This window comes from Melozone crissalis, unplaced genomic scaffold (assembly GCF_028551555.1).
Source record: "Melozone crissalis strain CALT ecotype California unplaced genomic scaffold, PUWL_Pcris_2 ptg000495l_1, whole genome shotgun sequence".
In the NCBI taxonomy this organism is placed as follows: domain Eukaryota; kingdom Metazoa; phylum Chordata; class Aves; order Passeriformes; family Passerellidae; genus Melozone; species Melozone crissalis.
The window spans coordinates 26,832-45,652 of record NW_026536204.1 but is presented as its reverse complement, the minus strand read 5'-3'; the positions used below and the strand labels follow the sequence as shown (position 1 = coordinate 45,652).

General features: G+C 64.1%; 1 protein-coding gene across 1 annotated transcript; it reads right to left on the bottom strand.

Annotated features, from left to right (window-relative positions):
- Window positions 1-7,453: 7,453 nt before the first annotated feature.
- On the bottom strand, window positions 7,454-18,557 carry GDF11 (growth differentiation factor 11). Its single transcript, XM_054295083.1, has 3 exons — window positions 18,206-18,557; window positions 10,161-10,534; window positions 7,454-7,834 (listed from the first exon to the last, which is right to left on the bottom strand). Exons 1-3 carry the CDS (start codon window positions 18,555-18,557, stop codon window positions 7,454-7,456), a joined length of 1,107 nt encoding a protein of 368 aa, XP_054151058.1.
- Window positions 18,558-18,821: the final 264 nt, after the last annotated feature.

The window sequence follows — 18,821 nt, the reverse complement described above, 5'->3', positions numbered from 1 at the left end:
TCAATCCCGTTTTTCCCGGTGTTTCCCAGCAATCCCCGGTGCTCAATCCCGTTTTTCCCTTCCCATGGATCCCCGGTGCTCAATCCCGTTTTTCCCGGTGTTTCCCAGCAATCCCCGCCATTCAATCCCGTTTTTCCCGGTGTTTCCCATGGATCCCCGGTGCTCAATCCCGTTTTTCCCGGTGTTTTCCATGGATCCCCGGTGCTCAATCCCGTTTTTCCCGATGTTTTCCATGGATCCCCGGTGCTCAATCCCGTTTTTCCCGATGTTTCCCAGCAATCCCCGGTGCTCAATCCCGTTTTTCCCGGTGTTTCCCATGGATCCCCGGTGCTCAATCCCGTTTTTCCCGGTGTTTCCCAGCAATCCCCGCCATTCAATCCCGTTTTTCCCGGTGTTTTCCATCAATCCCCGGTGCTCAATCCCGTTTTTCCCGGTGTTTCCCAGCAATCCCCGGTGCTCAATCCCGTTTTTCCCGGTGTTTCCCATGGATCCCCGGTGCTCAATCCCGTTTTTCCCGGTGTTTTCCGCAGTCCCGGTCCCCTCTCCGTCCCCTCGCTGCCGCCGCCGCTCTCTCCCGGTGGCCCCGGGCCAGGCGGGCTCGGCCGCGGCCGCGTTCCCGGCGTTAATTGCGTTAATTGCGTTCATTAGCGCCCGTGTCGCCGCCGGGCCCGCGGCCGCTGTCGCCGTGGGTGGCCCCGGATGTCCCCGGGCCGCGTTTGTGTCCCCGGGGCTCCGAACTAGGTCAGGGCAGCGGGGCCGGCAGCGGGGAACGGGAACGGGGGAAAGGGGAACGGGAATGGGGAATGGGAAAATGGGAAAATGGGAAAATGGGGAATGGGGAAAGGGGAAATGGGAACAGGAAAAGGGGAACGGGAATGGGGAATGGGGAATGGGAAAGGGGAAAAGGGGAATGGGGAAAAGGGGAAATGGGAACAGGAAAAGGGGAACAGGAAAAGGGGAATGGGGAAAGGGGAACGGGAATGGGAAAGGGGAATGGGAATGGGGAAAGGGGAAAAGGGAAATGGGGAATGGGAAAGGGGAACAGGGAACGGGAATGGGGAAAGGGGAATGGGAATGGGAATGGGAATGGGGAAAGGGGAAATGGGGAATGGGAAAGGGGAACAGGGAACGGGAATGGGGAAAGGGGAATGGGAATGGGGAAAAGGGGAATGGGGAATGGGGAATGGGGAACAGGGATGGGAATGGGAATGGGGAAAGCGAAACAGGAATGGGGAACAGGAAAAGGAGAATGGGAAAGGGGAAAAGGGGAATGAGGAATGGGAAAGGGGAACAGGGAACGGGAATGGGGAAAGGGGAAAAGGGGAATGGGGAACAGGATGGGAATGGGAATGGGGAAAGGGGAACGGGGAATGGGGAAGGGGAAAAGGGAAATGGGGAAAGGGGAACGGGAATGGGAAAAGGGGAACAGGGAATGGGAATGGGGAAAGGGGAACGGGAATGGGAAAAGGGGAACAGGGAATGGGGAAAAGGGGAATGGGAATGGGGAAAAGGAATTGGGGATGGGAATGGGGAAATGGAAAAGGAGAATGGGGAAAGAGGATTGGGAATGGGAAAAGGGAAACGGGAACAGGGAAGGGGGAATAGGAAAAGGGAAAAGAGGAATGGGGAAAGGGAAAATGGGGAAGGGGAACAGGAATGGGAAAGAGAAAAGGGGAACGGGGAATGGGAACGGGAAAAGGGGAAAGGGGAACAGGAATGGGGAGAAGGAAATGGGAGTGGGAAAAAGGAAATGGGGAATGGGAATGAGGAAAAGGAGAAGGGGTAAAGGGGATTGGGAATAGGGAAAGGGAAAAGAGGAATGGGAAAAGGGGAATGTGAAAGAGGAAACGGGAAAGGGGAATGGGAAAAGGGAAAATAGGATTGGGGAATGGGAATGGGGAAAGGGGAACAAGAAAAGGGAAAATGGGAATGGGGGAAGGAAAAGGGGAAAATTCCCCCTTTAGAAATCCCCCTTAAAAAGGGGAAAGGGAACAGGAATGGGAAAAGGGGAAAGGGGGAATAAGAATAGGAAAAAGGGGAATGGGGAAAGGAGCGAAGGGGAGTGGGAATGAGAAAAGGAGAAAGGGGGAAAGGGGATTGGGAGTGGGAAAAGGGAATGGGGAAGGGGAATGAGAACAGGACAAGGGGAGCAGGAACGGGAATGGGGAAAGGGGAACAGGGAAAGGGAAAATGGGGATGGGAAAAAGGAAAAGGGGAGTGGGAATGGGAAAAAGGAACAAGAATGGGAAGGGGGAATGGGAGTGGGGAAAGGGAACAGGGAAAGGGGAATGGGAAAAGGGGAATGGGGAAAAGGGAAAGGGGAATGGGCATGGGAACAGAAATGGGAAAAAGGGAACGGGAAAAGGGGCACAGAAGGGAAAAGGGAATGGGGACTGGAAGGGGAGCTGGAATAGGAGAAGGGGAATGGGGAAAGGAAGAAGGGGCACGGGAAAGGGGAATGGGAACAGGAAAAGGGGCACGGGAAAGGGGAATGGGGAAAGGGGATGGGAACAGGAAAAGGGGATGGGAACAGGAAAAGGGGATGGGAATGGGCAAGAGAACGGGAACAGGGCTGGGAATGGGAACGGTGGAACAGAACAAAAGCGAGCGCTCGTTCAAGTCCTCGGAGTGGAGAAACAAAAACCAAAATCCCCCCCCAGTGCCCCCCAGTCCCTCCAGTGCCCCCTCAGGCTCGGCTGCAGGGGACAGGACAGGACAGGGACAGCGGTCACTGTGGGGACAGGGACAGCGGTCACTCTGGGGACAGGGACAGGGGTCACTGTGGGGACAGGGACAGCGGTCACTCTGGGGACAGGGACAGGGGTCACTCTGGGGACAGGGACAGTGGTCACTGTGGGGACAGGGACAGGGGTCACTGTGGGGACAGGGACAGCGGTCACTCTGGGGACAGGGACAGGGGTCACTGTGGGGACAAGGACAGGGGTCACTGTGGGGACAGGGACAGGGGTCACTGTGGGGACAGGGACAGCGGTCACTCTGGGGACAGGGACAGGGGTCACTGTGGGGACAGGGACAGCGGTCACTGTGGGGACAGGGACAGTGGTCACTGTGGGGACAGGGACAGGGGTCACTGTGGGGACAGGGACAGCGGTCACTGTGGGGACAGGGACAGTGGTCACTGTGGTCACTCGGAGGTGACCAGGCCTGCATGGGGAGGCCTCAGAGGTGTCCTGGAGGATCCAGCTGGAGTGGACAGAGGGGACATTGGGGACATGGCCGCAGGTGACACTGGGGACATGGCCGGAGTGGACATTGGGGACATGGCCGGAGACCACAGGGCCACCAACCCAGCAGAGCCCACTGGAGCCACGTCCCTGTGTCCAGGCCTTGTGTCCAGTCCCTGCTTGGACACCGGGGGTCCCTGCCCACCCTGTGCCCTCCCCTGCCCAGTGTCCCCCTCCCCTCGGTGACACCTCGCTGTCCCCTCAGCCCTGATTAGCCAGGGGACATTCCCGGCATAGCTGCAGCCCCTAATGAGGCTCCATAAAGGGCCGGCTCCTGGGGCCGCTCGTAAAATCCCCCCTTCAATTCCCCCTTAAAATCCTCCCCCATTAAAAATCCCCCCTTCAATTCCCCTTTTAAATCCCCCCTTAAATTCCCCCTTTAAAATCCTCCCCCATTAAAAATCCCCCCTTAAAATCCCCCCTTAAATTCCCCTTTTAAATCCTCCCCCATTAAAAATCCCCCCTTAAAATCCTCCCTTAAATTCCCCTTTTAAAATCCCCCCTTAAAATCCTCCCTTAAATTCCCCTTTTAAAATCCCCCCTTAAAATCCTCCCCCATTAAAATTCCCCTTTAAAAATCCCATTAAAATCCTCCCCTAAAATCCCCCATTCAAAATTTAAAATCCCCTTTTAAAATCCCCTTTTACAGCCAAGGGGCTGTGCCAGGACCCCAAATGTCCCCAATGTCCCCATGTCCCCAAGGACCCAGGGTCAGCAGTGGTGGCATTGTCCCCGTGCCAGCCTGGGGTGTCCCCTGTCCCCTCGATGTCACCCTAAGGTCCCCTCTGGAACCTTCCAGAGCCCAAATCCTTCCCCCACCCCCCCTGTAGGTGACAAAGGTGACAATGAGGGGACACATGGCCTGAAACCTCGGAACTTTCAGATTATTTCTCTATTTTTTAAAAAACATTTTTAATTTTTTTTTTGGGAATTTTTTTTTTTTTTTATTCTTTCTTTTTTATATTTTTGCTGTTCAAGTGCTGAGTTCGGCCCCGCCCCCCCCTCCCCCGGGACCCCCCCCCGGAGCCACAGAACGAGGGACGGAACAACGGACGGACCAACGGAAAAGGAACCTGGGGCGGCAGCACAGCCCGGGAGCGGGAAACCATTCCAATAATTAATTAGAATAATTAGAATAATCACATACTCGGGGGGGCCGCCACACCCCCCCAGCACCCCCTGCCTGTGGCACCAGTCGGTCCCGGGAACTGGGACCAGTTAGAGCCCATACTGGGACCAGTCAGTGTTGGGAACTGGGACCAGTTAGAGCCCATACTGGAACCAGTCAGTGTTGGGAGCTGGGACCAGTCAGTGTTGGGAACTGGGACCAGTTAGAGCCCATACTGGGACCAGTCAGTGTTGGGAACTGGGACCAGTCAGTGTTGGGCACTGGGACCAGTCAGTGCCTGGTACTGGGACCAGTCAGTGCCCATACTGGAACCAGTTGGTCCTGGGCACTGGGACCAGTCAGTGTTGGGTACTGGGACCATTTACCCCCCAGGTACTGGGACCAGTTAGAGCCCATACTGGAACCAGTCAGTGTTGGGAACTGGGACCAGTTAGAGCCCATAGTGGGACCAGTCAGTGTTGGGAACTGGGACCAGTTAGAGCCCATAGTGGGACCAGTTAGAGCCCATACTGGGACCAGTCAGTGTTGGGAACTGGGACCAGTTAGAGCCCATAGTGGGACCAGTTAGAGCCCATACTGGGACCAGTCAGTGTTGGGAACTGGGACCAGTCAGTGCCTGGTACTGGGACCAGTCAGTGTTGGGAACTGGGACCAGTCAGTGTTGGGCACTGGGACCAGTTAGAGCCCATACTGGGACCAGTTAGAGCCCATACTGGGACCAGTCAGTGCCTGGTACTGGGACCAGTCAGTGCCCATACTGGAACCAGTTGGTCCTGGGCACTGGGACCAGTCAGTGTTGGGTACTGGGACCATTTACCCCCCAGGTACTGGGACCAGTTAGAGCCCATACTGGAACCAGTCAGCACTGGAACCAGTCAGTCCCGGACACTGGGACCAGTCAGTGCCCATACTGGGACCAGTCAGTGTTGGGTACTGGGACCAGTTAGAGCCAGTACTGGGACCAGTCAGTGTCTATACTGGGACCAGTCAGTCCCAGGCACTGGGACCGGTTATTCCCGAGCACTGGGACCAGTCAGCACTGGGTACTGGGACCAGTTACCCCCAGGTACTGGTCCCAGTGCTGCCCACTGGGGTGACCGGTGCAGTGCCCAGAGGTAACTGGTCCCAGTTTGCAGCTCTGACTGGTCCCAGTGCCTGGAGCCGGTGGGTTCCGGTGCCCAGTCCTGAACTGGTCCCAGTACCTGAGGGTAACTGGTCCCAGTGCCCAGCTCTGACTGGTCCCAGTTTCCAGCTCTGACTGGTCCCAGTGCCCGCCCTCCCCATCCTGTCCCCTTTGTGCCCCCCGCCCGTGGCAGCCCCGGGGCCCCGCGGGGTTTTTGGGGTGCGGCCCCGCGGGTTTGGGGCTCCAGGGCCCCTCCCGGCGGTTCTGGACCTTTCCCGGTGGGCACGGGGGGGGTCCCTGCCCCCCTCAGCCCCGGAGCCCCCCGGGCACCGACGGGGGGAGCCCCGAGCCCGGACTGGCCACCACGAGGGGCTGGAGGTCACCATGAGGGTCTGGTGGTCACCACGAGGGGCTGGAGGTCACCATGAGGGTCTGGTGGTCCCCATGAAGCTCTGGTGGTCACCATGAGGGTCTGGAGGTCCCCACGAAGGGCTTGGCGACCACCGGACCAGGCTGTGCCCCTTTTGGGGTCTGCGGGACCTCCCCCTCCCCTTCCTGGCTGTCCCCATCCCAGTCCCCTCGCTCCGGCGCCACCAGGGCGGTGCCACCAGGCTGTGACACTGGTAGTGCCACCGGGCTGTGACACCGGGCAGTGACACCGAGCGGTGCCACCGGGCGGTGCCACCGGGCTGTGCCATCGGGCGGTGACACCGGGTGGTGACACCGGCCTGGCACGAGGGGCCCCTTAAGTGCTGCGGCGCCAGGATGGGGGTCCGGGGGTGTCCGGGGGGGTCCCCTCGGCGCCGTGAGCGCTGCGGGGCTGTCACGGAGCTGTCGCGACAAGTGCTAAAGATCCCGAGTGGCCCCGGTGTCCCCCTAAGTGCTGCGGGGCCGGAGCCCCCCGGGCCGGGGCCGCTCCCGGGTTAAGTGCTGGGGGGGCCGCGGGGGCCGCTCCCGGGTCCCGGCGCCTCCTCCGCTCCCGCCCGCATCGCCCGGGGCCGGGAGGGAACCGCGGGACGCGCGGGGGGTTCGTTCTCACGTGAAACAAACACAAACAACAGGGGGGGGGAAAAAGAAAAATAAAAACACAAAAAAAGAAAAGAAACAAACCCAAAACCCTCCGAGGGCAGCGCGAGGCGAACGTGCGGCGTAAGCGGAATTTCGGCCCCAGCCGGAGCCTCCCAGCAATTCTGGTGTCGCCTCCGGGTGACCCCCGGGCCGCCCTCGCCCCCCGGCGGAGCGGGGCCGGTGCCAGGGCCGCGGGCCAAGGCCGGCCCGAGGCTCCGCTCCGTGCCCGGGGGTCCCCGGGGGTCCCCGCGGAGGGAGCGGGGCGAGCGCCGGCCGGGAGGGCGATTAATAAATAAATAAATTAAAGAAGGGAGGCGGATTCCTCCCGGTGCCGGGGGCCCCGCGGCCGCAGCGAGGTCCGGGGTCGCCCCCTCCCCTCGGTGTCACCAGCGGTGTCACCAGCGCTGCTCCAGGAGCGCGGGGAGACGCGGGGTGCGCTCGCTGCTCTTCCTCATCCTCCTCATCCTCCTCCTCCTCCTCGCGGTGCTGCTGCTCTCCCCGCTGGGCTCGGCTCTCCCCGCCACCCGGGGCCGTGTCCCCGCCGTGTCCCCGTGTCGCCACCGCGGCCTGGGGGTCCCGGTGCCCCCTCCCCGTTCCCTTCTCCGTCCGGTCGCTTTTATTGCACAATGCGCGTGGGATCGCGGGCTCGCTGCTCCTCCTCCTCCTCCTCCTCCTCCTCCTCTCTCCTCCACCATCCAAACCGATTTCAACGCTTGGCCTTTGTCACTTTGCGCTTCCCGCCCCGCCCCGAACCAACAACAAAATGAAAAAAAAAAAAAAAAAAACCGCAAAAAAAAAAAAAAAAGAGCGGAAAAAATGCAGCGGAGGCCGCGGGGGCAGCGGGGCTCGGCGGGCCGGGGCAGCGCAGGCGAGGGAGGCGGCGCGGCTCTAGGAGCAGCCGCAGCGATCCACCACCATGCCGGGGATCTTGCCGTAGATGATCTGCTGCTTGTCGTTGAAGTAGAGCATGTTGATGGGGGACATCTTGGTGGGCGTGCAGCAGGGCCCGGCCGAGCCGCGCGGGTTGGCCTGCTGCACCAGGTGCGTGTGCGGGTACTTCTGCATGAACATGTACTCGCACTGGCCCGAGCAGTAGTTGGCCTTGTAGCGCTTGGGGGCGATGATCCAGTCCCAGCCGAACGCCTCGAAGTCCACGGTGAGCGGGTAGCGGCAGCAGCGCGACTCCGTCGAGTGCTCGTCGCAGTCCAGCCCCAGGTTCCGCCGGGAGCGCTTGTTGTTCTCCAGGACGCGCAGCTCCATGAACGGGTGCTGGGGACAGGGACCGACACAGGGGACAGGGACCAAGGGAGGGGACAGGGACGGACAGAGGGGACAGGGACGGACACAGGGGAGAGGGGACAGGGACCAAGGGAGGGGACAGGGACAGCCGGGAAGGGACAGGGACGGACACAGGGGACAGGGACCAAGGGAGGGGACAGGGACAGCCAGGAAGGGACAGGGACGGACACAGGGGACAGGGACCAAGGGAGGGGACAGGGACAGCCAGGAAGGGACAGGGACGGACACAGGGGACAGGGACCAAGGGAGGGGACACGGGGATAGCAGGGAGGGGACAGGAACAGCCAGGAGGGGACAGGGACCAAGGGAGGGGACACGGGGATAGCAGGGAGGGGACAGGAACAGCCAGGAGGGGACAGGGACCAAGGGAGGGGACACGGGGAACAGCCGGGAAGGGACAGGGACAGGGGTGAGGGGACAGGGACAGCCAGGAGGGGACAAGGGGGACAGCAGTGAGGGGACGGTAGTGAGGAGACAGGGACAGAAGTGAAGGGACAGGGACAGCAAGGAGGGGACACAAGGGATAGGGGTGAGGGGACAGGGACAGCGAGGAGGGGACACGGGGATAGCAGGGAGGGGACAGGGACGGATGGGAGCAGACAGGGACAGCAGTGAGGGGACAGTGGTGAGGGGACAGGGACACACGGGAGGGGACAGGGATAGCAGTGAGGGGACAGTGGTGAGGGGACAACCATGAGGGGATAGGGAAAGGGATGAGGAGACAGGGACAGCCAGGAGGGATCAGGGACAGCCGAGAGGGGACACAGGGGACAGAAGCGAGGGGACAGACACGAGGGGACAGGGACAGCAGGGAGAGGACAGGGGGGACAGGCAGGAGGGGACACAGGGGACAGCAGTGAGGGAATACGGACAGTGGTGAAGGGACAGATGTGAGGGGACATGGACAGTGGTGAGGGGACAGCGACGGCCAGGAGCAGACACGGGGGACAGCAGTGAGGGGACAGGGACAGCCGGGAAGGGACGCAGGGGACAGGGACAGTGGTGAGGAGACACAAGGGACAGTGACGAGGGGACAGCAGTGAGGGACACAGGACAGTGTCGAGGGGAGAGTGGTGAGGGGACACAGGGGACAATGGTGAGGACAATGGTGACACACCATCCCCACTGCACACTGCTCCGTCCAGCCCAGCTGTGCTGTGCCTCATGGAGGTGGCAGTGTCCCCACAGAACTGCCACCAGCCCCGTGGAACTGCCATCAGTCTATCGAGATGTCCCCAGCCCCACAGAGCCGTCACTGCCACCCACACCTGTGACCTCCAGGCTGTCACCAGCCCCACAGAACCGTCACTGTCCCCACAACCTGTGATCATCATCCCTAAAACTGCCACCACCCCTCGGAGCTGTCACTGCCCCCCAGCCTCATCCCCTGCCTCCAGAGCCACCCCACCATCCACTCAGTGCCCTCTGGGGACACCCTGAACCGGGGGGCAGTGCCACCCAGGAGCCCCTTTGGGGACACCCTGAGCCCCCCATGCCCCCTGGGCAGTGCCACCCACGAGCCCCTTTGGGGACATCCCAAACCTGCTGTCCGCTTGGGCAGTGCCACCCACTGGGGTCACCCCAAACACCCTGTACCCCCCTGGCAGTGCCACCCGCCAGCCCCTTTGGGGACACCCCAAACACGCTGTCCCCCCAGGAACTGAGGCACCAGTCCCTCTGTGCCCCTCTGGGCACACCCCAACCCCACCGTGTCTCCCAGTGCCACCCACCAGCCCCTCTGGGGACACCCCAAACCCCCTGTGCCCCCTGGCAGTGCCACCCACCAGCCCCTCTGGGGACACCCTGTGCCCCCTGGCAGTGCCACCCACCAGCCTCTCTGGGGACACCCTGTGCCCCCTGGCAGTGCCACCCACCAGCCTCTTTGGGGACACCCTGAACAAGGGCGGTGCCAACCACCCAGTGCCCCTCTGTGCCCCTCTGAGGACACCCCTAACCCCCCCATGTCTCCCAGTGCCACCCCCCAGCCCCTCTGTGCCCCCTGGCAGTGCCAGTGCCACCCACCAGCCCCTTTGGGAACACCTTGAGCCCCTCAGGCAGTGCCACCCCCCAGCCCCTCTGTGCCCCCTGGCAGTGCCAGCGCCACCCCCCAGCCCCTCGGTGCCCCCTGGCAGTGCCAGCGCCACCCCCCAGCCCCTCTGTGCCCCCTGGCAGTGCCACCCCCCAGCCCCTCTGTGCCCCCTGGCAGTGCCAGTGCCACCCCCCAGCCCCTCGGTGCCCCCTGGCAGTGCCACCCCCCAGCCCCTCTGTGCCCCCTGGCAGTGCCAGCGCCACCCACCAGCCCCTCGGCGCCGGGCCCCAGCGAGGTGACGGCCAGGTCGTTGCCGTTGGGGTCGAAGGCGTTGATCTCGATGCCCCAGTTGTTGTGGGGCTGCTTGAACCAGTTCTGCAGGACGTGCTTGAAGTCGATGCTCTGCCAGTGGCCGGCGCGCGAGTTGAGCTCGATCTTGAGCGAGCGGATGCGGATGTGGCGGCTGCCCTCGTCCGTGACGGGCTTGAGGCGCAGGATCTGCAGGTACACGGTGGAGGTGTGCTGCACCGGCCGCAGGTACACCCACAGCTGCGCCTTCACCACCTTGGTGAACATGATCTTGGGGCTGAAGTTGAAGAAGCAGCAGTGCGGGTTGCCCTCGATCTGCACCACCGGGTCGGCTGCGGGGCGAGGAGGGAGAGGAGGGGTCAGGGTGGGCTTAGAACCCTCGGTGGGACCCCCAAAGCGCGCTTCAGGGCTCGCTGTGGGGTCAGGAGGGGTCAGGGTGGGCTTAGAACCCTCGGTGGGACCCCCAAACCGCGCTTCAGGGCTCGCTGTGGGGTCAGGAGGGAGAGGAGGGGTCAGGGTGGGATTGGGACCCCAGGTGGGATCCCCCAAACGGTGATCTGGGACAGGCAGGACTCACTGTGGAGTCAGGAGGGGTCAGGGTGGGCTTAGAACCCTCGGTGGGACCCCCAAACCGCGCTTCAGGGCTCGCTGTGGGGTCAGGAGGGAGAGGAGGGGTCAGGGTGGGCTTAGAACCCTCGGTGGGACCCCCAAACGGCGCTTCAGGGCTCGCTGTGGGGTCAGGAGGGGTCAGGGTGGGACTGGGGGCATCGGTGGGACCCCCAAACCACACTTGGGGACAGGCAGGACTCGCTGCGGGGTCACCCCGACCCCACACCGGGACCCCCGAGCCCTGAACCGCACTCTGGGACCCCTGAGCCGCACTCTGGGACCTGAGACCCCCTCTGGGATCCCCCCCAGCCCCATTCAGGGACCCGAGACCCTCTATGGGATCCCCCAGACCCCACACCGGGACCTGAGACCCTCTCGGGGATCCCCCAGACCTGCACCAGGACCCCAGAGCCACATGATGGGACCCCCAAGCCTCACTCTGAGACCCCTGAACCGCACTCTGGGACCCCCGAGCCCCTTGTGGGGACCTGAGACCCTCTCTGGGACCCCCTCAGGCCCCATGACGAGACCCCTGAACCACACTCTGGGACCCCTGAGCCCCTTGTGGGAACCCAAGACCCTCTCTGGGACCCCCCCCCGGACCCCCTCTGGAATCCCCAGCCCCACACTGGGACCCCCGAGTTGCACTCTGGGACCCCTGAACCGCACTCTGGGACCCCCGAGCCCCTCTCTGGGACCCCCCAGGCCCATGCCAAGACCCCAAGCCCCTCTCTGGAATCCCCAGCCCCACACCGGGACCCCCGAGCCCCTCTCTGGGACCCCCCAGCCCCATCCCGGGACCCCCGAGAGCGGCGGGGTCGGGGCAGCCCCTGCCGGGAGGTGAAGGTCGGGTCAGAGCCCGGCCCGGGGGTCGCCCCCTGACCCACGGCCCCGCGTGGGGGGGGGGGTCCCAAATGGGGCGGGGGTCCCGACCTGTGTGGGGGTCCCAGAGCGCTGCGTCTCCCACCCCCCAAACCCCACACATCCCACGCCTCGGGGGGCTCCCGCAGCCCCCCAAAACCGGGAGGTGACGAACCCGGTGACCCCCCCCGAGCACCCCCCGGCCCGGGGGTCCCCCGAGCACCCCCGGCCCCACATCTGGCTCGAATTGAGGTGGGAATTTGCCCCCCCCGGCCTGGTCAGGTTTAATCACCCCCAGCTGCAGCCGCGGCCATTTGTGCGCCGGCCCCGCGGGGGTCGCGACAGCGCCAATGTCGCAAATGGGGCGGGGGGCGGCGGGGACCCCCCCCCAAATGGGGCGGGGGGCGGCGGGGACCCCCCAAACACCCCCGGAGAAGCTGAGGGGGGGGGTTGGCACCCGGGGGTGCGGGGCCGGTGGGTGCTGGGGGGGACCTGGGGGGCTCCAGGTGGGATTTGGGGGCTTCGGGTGGGGATTTGGGGGTTCCAGGTTGGAATTTGGGGGTTCCAGGTGGGGATCTGGGGGCTCCAGGTGGGATTTGGGGGCGCCAGGTGAGAATTTATGGGGAGGGTTCCAGGTTGGAATTTGGGGGGTTCCAGGTGGGGATTTGGGGGTTTCAGGTGGGATTTTGGGGGGGGCTCCGCGTGGGAATTTTTGGGGTCTCCATGTGGGGATTTCGGGGGACTCCAGGTGAAGATTTAGGGGGGTTCCAGGTGAGGATTTTGGGGGGCTCTAGGTGGGAATTTGGAGGGGACTCCGAGTGGGGATTTGGGGGGGTGTCTAGGTGGGGATTTTGGGGGGTTCCAGATGAGGATTTTTGGGGTTCCAGGTGAGGATTTGGGGTCTCCAGAAGCCCCCCAGGCCCCTCCTTGGTGTCCCCCCCATCCCGGGGGTCTCTCTGCCCATCCCGGGGGACCCCGGGCTCGGTGAGGGGGGGGGGTCTGGCTGGGGGGGGGGGGGGGGGCGTTGCCAGGATGCTCCTCCCGTCTCCATGGCAACGGGGGATAAAGGTTACCGGGACACCGGGCACAGCTGGGGCCGGGCGGGGCGGGGGCGGCCCCGGAGCCCCCCCCGCTCTTTGTTCGGCATTCGGGGCCCCCCGAGCGCTGCCCGCGCCCCGCCCGCGGTGTCCCCCTGTCCGTCCCTGTGTCCCCCTGTCCGTCCCTGTGTCCCCCTGTCCGTCCCTGTGTCCGTCCCTGTGTCCCCCTGTCTGTCCTTGTGTCCCCCTGTCCGTCCCTGTGTCCCCCTGTCCGTCCCTGTGTCCTCGTGTCCGTCCCTGTGTCCCCCTGTCTGTCCCTGTGTCCGTCCCTGTGTCCCCCTGTCTGTCCCTGTGTCCCCCTGTCCGTCCCTGTGTCCTCATGTCCGTCCCTGTGTCCCCCTGTCCGTCCCTGTGTCCGTCCCTGTGTCCCCCTGTCTGTCCCTGTGTCCCCCTGTCCGTCCTTGTGTCCGTCCCTGTGTCCCCCGTCCGTCCCTGTGTCCCCCTGTCCGTCCCCGTGTCCGTCCCTGTGTCCCCCTGTCCGTCCCTGTGTCCTCACATCCGTCCCTGTGTCCTTGTGTCCGTCCCTGTGTCCCCCTGTCTGTCCCTGTGTCCCCGTGTCCGTCCCCGTGTCCCCCTGTCCGTCCCTGTGTCCCCTGTCCGTCCCTCTGTCCTCATGTCTGTCCCTGTGTCCCCCTGTCCGTCCCTGTGTCCATCCCTGTGTCCTCATGTCCGTCCCTCTGTCCCCCTGTCCGTCCCCGTGTCCCCTGTCCGTCCCCGTGTCCTCTGTCCGTCCCTGTGTCCGTCCCTGTGTCCCCCTGTCCGTCCCTGTGTCCCCATGTCCGTCCCCGTGTCCCCCTGTCCGTCCCTGTGTCCCCATGTCCGTCCCTGTGTCCTCCTGTCCGTCCCTGTGTCCGTCCCTGTGTCCGTCCCTGTGTCCCCCTGTCCGTCCCTGTGTCCCCTGTCCGTCCCTCTGTCCTCTGTCCGTCCCTGTGTCCCCCTGTCCGTCCCTGTGTCCGTCCCTGTGTCCTCTGTCCGTCCCTGTGTCCTTGTGTCGCTGTCCCCGCGTCCCGCTGACCTTGAGCCCCCCCGGACCCCCCCCCCCCAAAAGGGCCTCATTAATCTCCCCCACCCCCCCCGGGGGTCGCGGGGGTCACGGGTGGCCCCTCGGGGGGGGGGGCTCGGAGCCAATTAACCCTCGCGGCTCCGGGGAACCCGAGAGCTTTATGGCCCATAAAGCGCCTTCCCCTCCTTCTGTTCAGGAACCATAAAAACCCCGAATTGCCCGGGGGGGTCGAGCCCAGAGCGGGGAAAAAAGGAAAAAAAAATCAAAATAATAACGGAGAGAAGCCCCCTCCCCTTTCTCCTCCCCTCCTCGGGTGCATCCGGACCCGCGGGACCCCCGGGAGGAGGGGAGGGGGCTCTGCCCTTTATTTTGGGGGGCCCCGAGCTGCCAAAGGGGCGGGGAGGGGGGGCCCGAGGCCCGGGGAGGAAAACCCCAGCGTGTCGTCAATTTTATGGGTAATAAAATTTCAAAGCCGCCCGAGCGCATTTAATGCCTGGGAAGGAAATTCGGGGAGGGGGCGGCAGCGCCTCGCCCCTCCCTCCCTTCCGCTCCCCCCCCCCGGGGGTCCCGCCCGGGAGCAGGTGGAGAAAGCCCGGGGGAAACTGAGGCACGGGGGGGGCGGGGCCGGGCACGGGCGAGTCCCCGTGGGGACCCCCTGGGACCCCCTGGCTGGGCCGGGCTGGCCCCAGCAGGGCCCTGATGTCACCGTCACCCCCTTTGTCACCTCGATGTCACCCTGATGTCACCCCCATGTCACCCTGCTGTCATCACAACCCTGTTTGTCACCCTGCTGTCACCCTGCTGTCACTCTCACCTTGTTTGTCACCCTGTTTGTCACCCCGATGTCACCATCAACCTGCTGTCACCCTGCTGTGGCCTCGCCGTCACCCTGCTGCCACCCTGTTAGTCACCCTGACGTCACCCTGCTACCCTGTTTGTCACCCTGCTGTCACCATCACCCTGTGAGTCACCCTGCTGTCACCCTGTTAGTCACCCTGCTGTCACCCTGGTGTGACCCTCTTTGTCACCCTGTTTGTCACTTTGCTGTCACCCTATTGTCACCCTGCTGTCACCCAGGTCACCGTGTGCCACCTGCCCCGTGTCCCCAGTTTGCTCCCGGCGCCCAGTGCCAGGTCCCAGTGGCGCTGCTGAGCGGGGACAGTGCCCGGTGACAGTGCCCAGGTCCCCAGTGCCCGGTGCCAGCTCCCAGCTCGCAGTGACCGCTCACGGTCCCTGCTGCCAACTCCCAGTCCCAGTCCCAGTCCCAGTCCCAGTCCCAGTCCCCAGTCCCAGTCCCAGTCCCCAGTCCCAGTTCCTGGTTTCAGTCTCCTGTCTCAGTTCCCAGTCCCAGTCCCCAGTCCCAGTCCCCAGTCCCAGTCCCAGTCCCAGTCCCCAGTCCCAGTTCCCAGTCCCAGTCCCAGTCCCCAGTCCCAGTTCCCAGTTTCAGTCTCCTGTCTCAGTTCCCAGTCCCAGTCCCAGTCCCCAGTCCCAGTCCCCAGTCCCAGTCCCCAGTCCCCAGTCCCCAGTCCCCAGTCCCCAGTCCCCAGTCCCAGTCCCAGTCCCCAGTCCCCAGTCCCAGTCCCCAGTCCCAGTCCCCAGTCCCAGTCCCCAGTCCCCAGTCCCCAGTCCCCAGTCCCCAGTCCCCAGTCCCAGTCCCAGTCCCCAGTCCCCAGTCCCAGTCCCCAGTCCCCAGTCCCCAGTCCCAGTCCCCAGTCCCAGTCCCCAGTCCCAGTCCCAGTCCCCAGTCCCAGTCCCAGTCCCAGTCCCCAGTCCCAGTTCCCAGTTTCAGTCTCCTGTCTCAGTTCCCAGTCCCAGTCCCAGTCCCCAGTCCCAGTCCCCAGTCCCCAGTCCCCAGTCCCCAGTCCCAGTCCCAGTCCCCAGTCCCCAGTCCCAGTCCCCAGTCCCCAGTCCCCAGTCCCAGTCCCCAGTCCCAGTCCCCAGTCCCAGTCCCAGTCCCCAGTCCCAGTCCCAGTCCCAGTCCCCAGTCCCAGTTCCCAGTTTCAGTCTCCTGTCTCAGTTCCCAGTCCCAGTCCCAGTCCCCAGTCCCAGTCCCCAGTCCCCAGTCCCCAGTCCCCAGTCCCAGTCCCAGTCCCCAGTCCCCAGTCCCAGTCCCCAGTCCCCAGTCCCAGTCCCCAGTCCCAGTCCCCAGTCCCAGTCCCAGTCCCCAGTCCCAGTGCCAGTCCCAGTCCCCAGTCCCAGTCCCAGTCCCAGTTCCCAGTTTCAGTCTCCTGTCTCAGTTCCCAGTCCCAGTCCCAGGTTCCAGTGCCCTTTCTCCATTCCCAGTCTCAGTTCCCAGTCTGAGCTCCCAGTCCCAGTCCCAGTCCCCAGTCCCAGTCCCCAGTCCCAGTCCCCAGTCCCCAGTCCCAGTCCCCAGTCCCCAGTCCCAGACCCCAGTCCCAGTCCCCAGTCCCAGTCCCCAGTCCCAGTTCCCAGTCCCCAGTCCCAGTCCCCAGTCCCAGTCCCAGTCCCAGTCCCAGTCCCCAGTCCCAGTCCCCAGTCCCAGTCCCAGTCCCCAGTCCCAGTCCCCAGTCCCAGTCCCAGTCCCCAGTCCCCAGTCCCAGTCCCAGTCCCAGTCCCAGTTCCCGGTATCAGTCCCAGTTCCCAGTCCCCAGTCCCAGTCCCCAGTTCCCAGTCCCCAGTCCCAGTCCCCAGTTCCCAGTCCCCAGTCCCCAGTCCCCAGTCCCCAGTCCCAGTCCCAGTCCCCAGTCCCCAGTCCCCAGTCCCAGTCCCCAGTCCCAGTCCCAGTCCCAGTCCCAGTCCCCAGTCCCAGTCCCAGTCCCAGTCCCCAGTCCCCAGTCCCAGTCCCCAGTCCCCAGTCCCCAGTCCCAGTCCCAGTCCCAGTCCCAGTTCCTGGTTTCAGTCCCAGTCCCAGTCCCAGTCCCAGTCCCAGTTCCCAGTTTCAGTCTCCTGTCTCAGTTCCCAGTCCCAGTCCCAGGTCCCAGTGCCCTTTCTCCATTCCCAGTCTCAGTTCCCAGTCTGAGCTCCCAGTCCCAGTCTCAGTCCCCAGTCCCAGTCCCCAGTTCCCACTCCCCAGTGTCTTCCCCGTCCCAGTCCCACTCCCCAGTCCCCAGTCTCAGTTCCCAGTCCCAATCCCAGTCCCCAGTTCCTCATCCCAGTCCCCAGCCAGGTCCCAGCGCTGGGCCGGGTGCTGCTGCCAGCTCCCAGCGCCTGTGCCCAGTCCCAGCTCTGTGTCCCCAGTCCCCTGTCCCATCTCCCAGTGCCAGCTTCCAGTCCCCACTCCCGGCACTCAGAACCAGCTCCCAGTTCTGTGTCCCCAGTCCTGTGTTCCCAGTCCTGTGTTCCCAGTCCCAGCTCCCAGTCCTGTGTCCCCAGTCCTGTGTCCCCAGTCCTGTGTCCCCAGTCCTGTGTTCCCAGTCCTGTGTTCCCAGTCCCAGTGCCAGTCCCAGCTCCCAGTCCCAGCTCCCAGTCCCAGTGTCAGCCCTCAGTCCCCAACCCCAGCGCTCTGTGCCAGCTCCTGGTTCCCAGTCCCAGGTCCCGTTCCCAGTGCCCTGTCCCCAGTCCCAGTCCCCAGTCCCAGCTCCCAGTCCCAGCTCCCAGCACTCAGAACCAGCTCCCAGTACCAGATCCCAGTCCCCAGTCCCAGCTCTATGTCCCCAGTCCCCAGTCTCAGCTCCCAGTAACAACTCCCAGCACTCACAACCGGCTCCCAGTCTCCAGTCCCAGTCCCTGGTGCCATCTCCCAGTCCTCTGTCCCCAGTCCCAGCTTCTAGATCCCAGTCCCCAGTGCCACCTCCCCAGTGTCCCCAGCCTGTCCCCGTTCCCAGTCCCCCGTTCCAGCTCCGCTCCCCAGCTCGGGGCCCCTCTCCAGTCCCAGTTCCCGGCGCTGTCCCCTCCTTGTCCCCTCGCTGTCCCCTCGTTGTCCCCGCAAACACGAAGCGGCCCCGCGGGACCCGCACGGACTGGGGGGAACCTGAAGGGCCCGAAGGGGGCTCGGGGACCCCCGAGAGGATTCAGGGACCCTCATGATGAGCTCATGGACCCGGAGAGGGACTCGGGGACCCCCGGGAGAAGCTCAGAGACCCCCGGAGGAGGCTCAGGAACCCTCGAGAGGGACTCAGGGACCCCCGAAAGGACTCACGGACCCCCCGGAGGAGGCTCAGGGAGCCCCGACAGGGACTCAGAACCCCCAAAAGGACTCAAGGACCCCCGGGAGGGACTCGGTGGCCCCCGGAGAAGGCTCAGGGACCCCCGAGAGGAGTCGAGAACCCCCGGGAGGGACTCGGGGATCACCGGGGGGGGCTCGGTGAGGACGGGGCGCCCCTCGGGACCATCGGTACCGAGCACCGAGGAGGGCAGCGGGACCCGGGAGCGGAGCGGGGGGGGGGGGGGCTCCGTGCCGGGGCTGGGGGCCCGGGGCCGGGGGGGGGGAGTCCTGCGGCGAAGTTTGCAGCGGAACAAAGGGCGGCACTGACTTTCCTGGGCCATGCTGATGACGGTCTCGGTGGTGGCGTGGTACTCGTCCTCCTCCAGGTACTCGTCGTGCTGCAGCGAGTCCCCCTGGAAGTCGTGGAGGTCCAGGAGCTGCTGCAGCGGGGGGGCCTTGGGCAGCAGCTGCTTCACCACCTCCCGGGTGATGTTGGGCGCTTCCTTCAGCCGCAGCTTGCTCAGGATCTGCGACTTGATGCTCTCCAGGCGCAGCTCTTTGCTCTGCCGCCGCCACAGGCACACGGGGCAGGCGGGCTCGGGGGCCGGGGGCTGCTCCACCGACCCCCCGCCCGCCACCGCGGCCACCAGCGAGCCCAGCAGCCACCACAGCGGGGCCATGCCGGGGGGGGACAGCAAAAAATACATCGGGGGGAAAAAAAAAAAAACAAAACAAAACAAACAAAAAAACCAACAAAACAAAAAGAAGGGAAAAAAAAAAAAAAAAACAAAACCCAGAGAAACAAGAGGGAGGGGATTAAAAAAAAAAATTAATAATAAAAAAATAACAAAAATAAAATAAGCAAACCCTTCCCCACCGGGCCGCCCCCCCGCCCCGCTTCCACCGCAGCGCGCAAGGGGGGGGAAGGCGGTAACGGCGGCGGG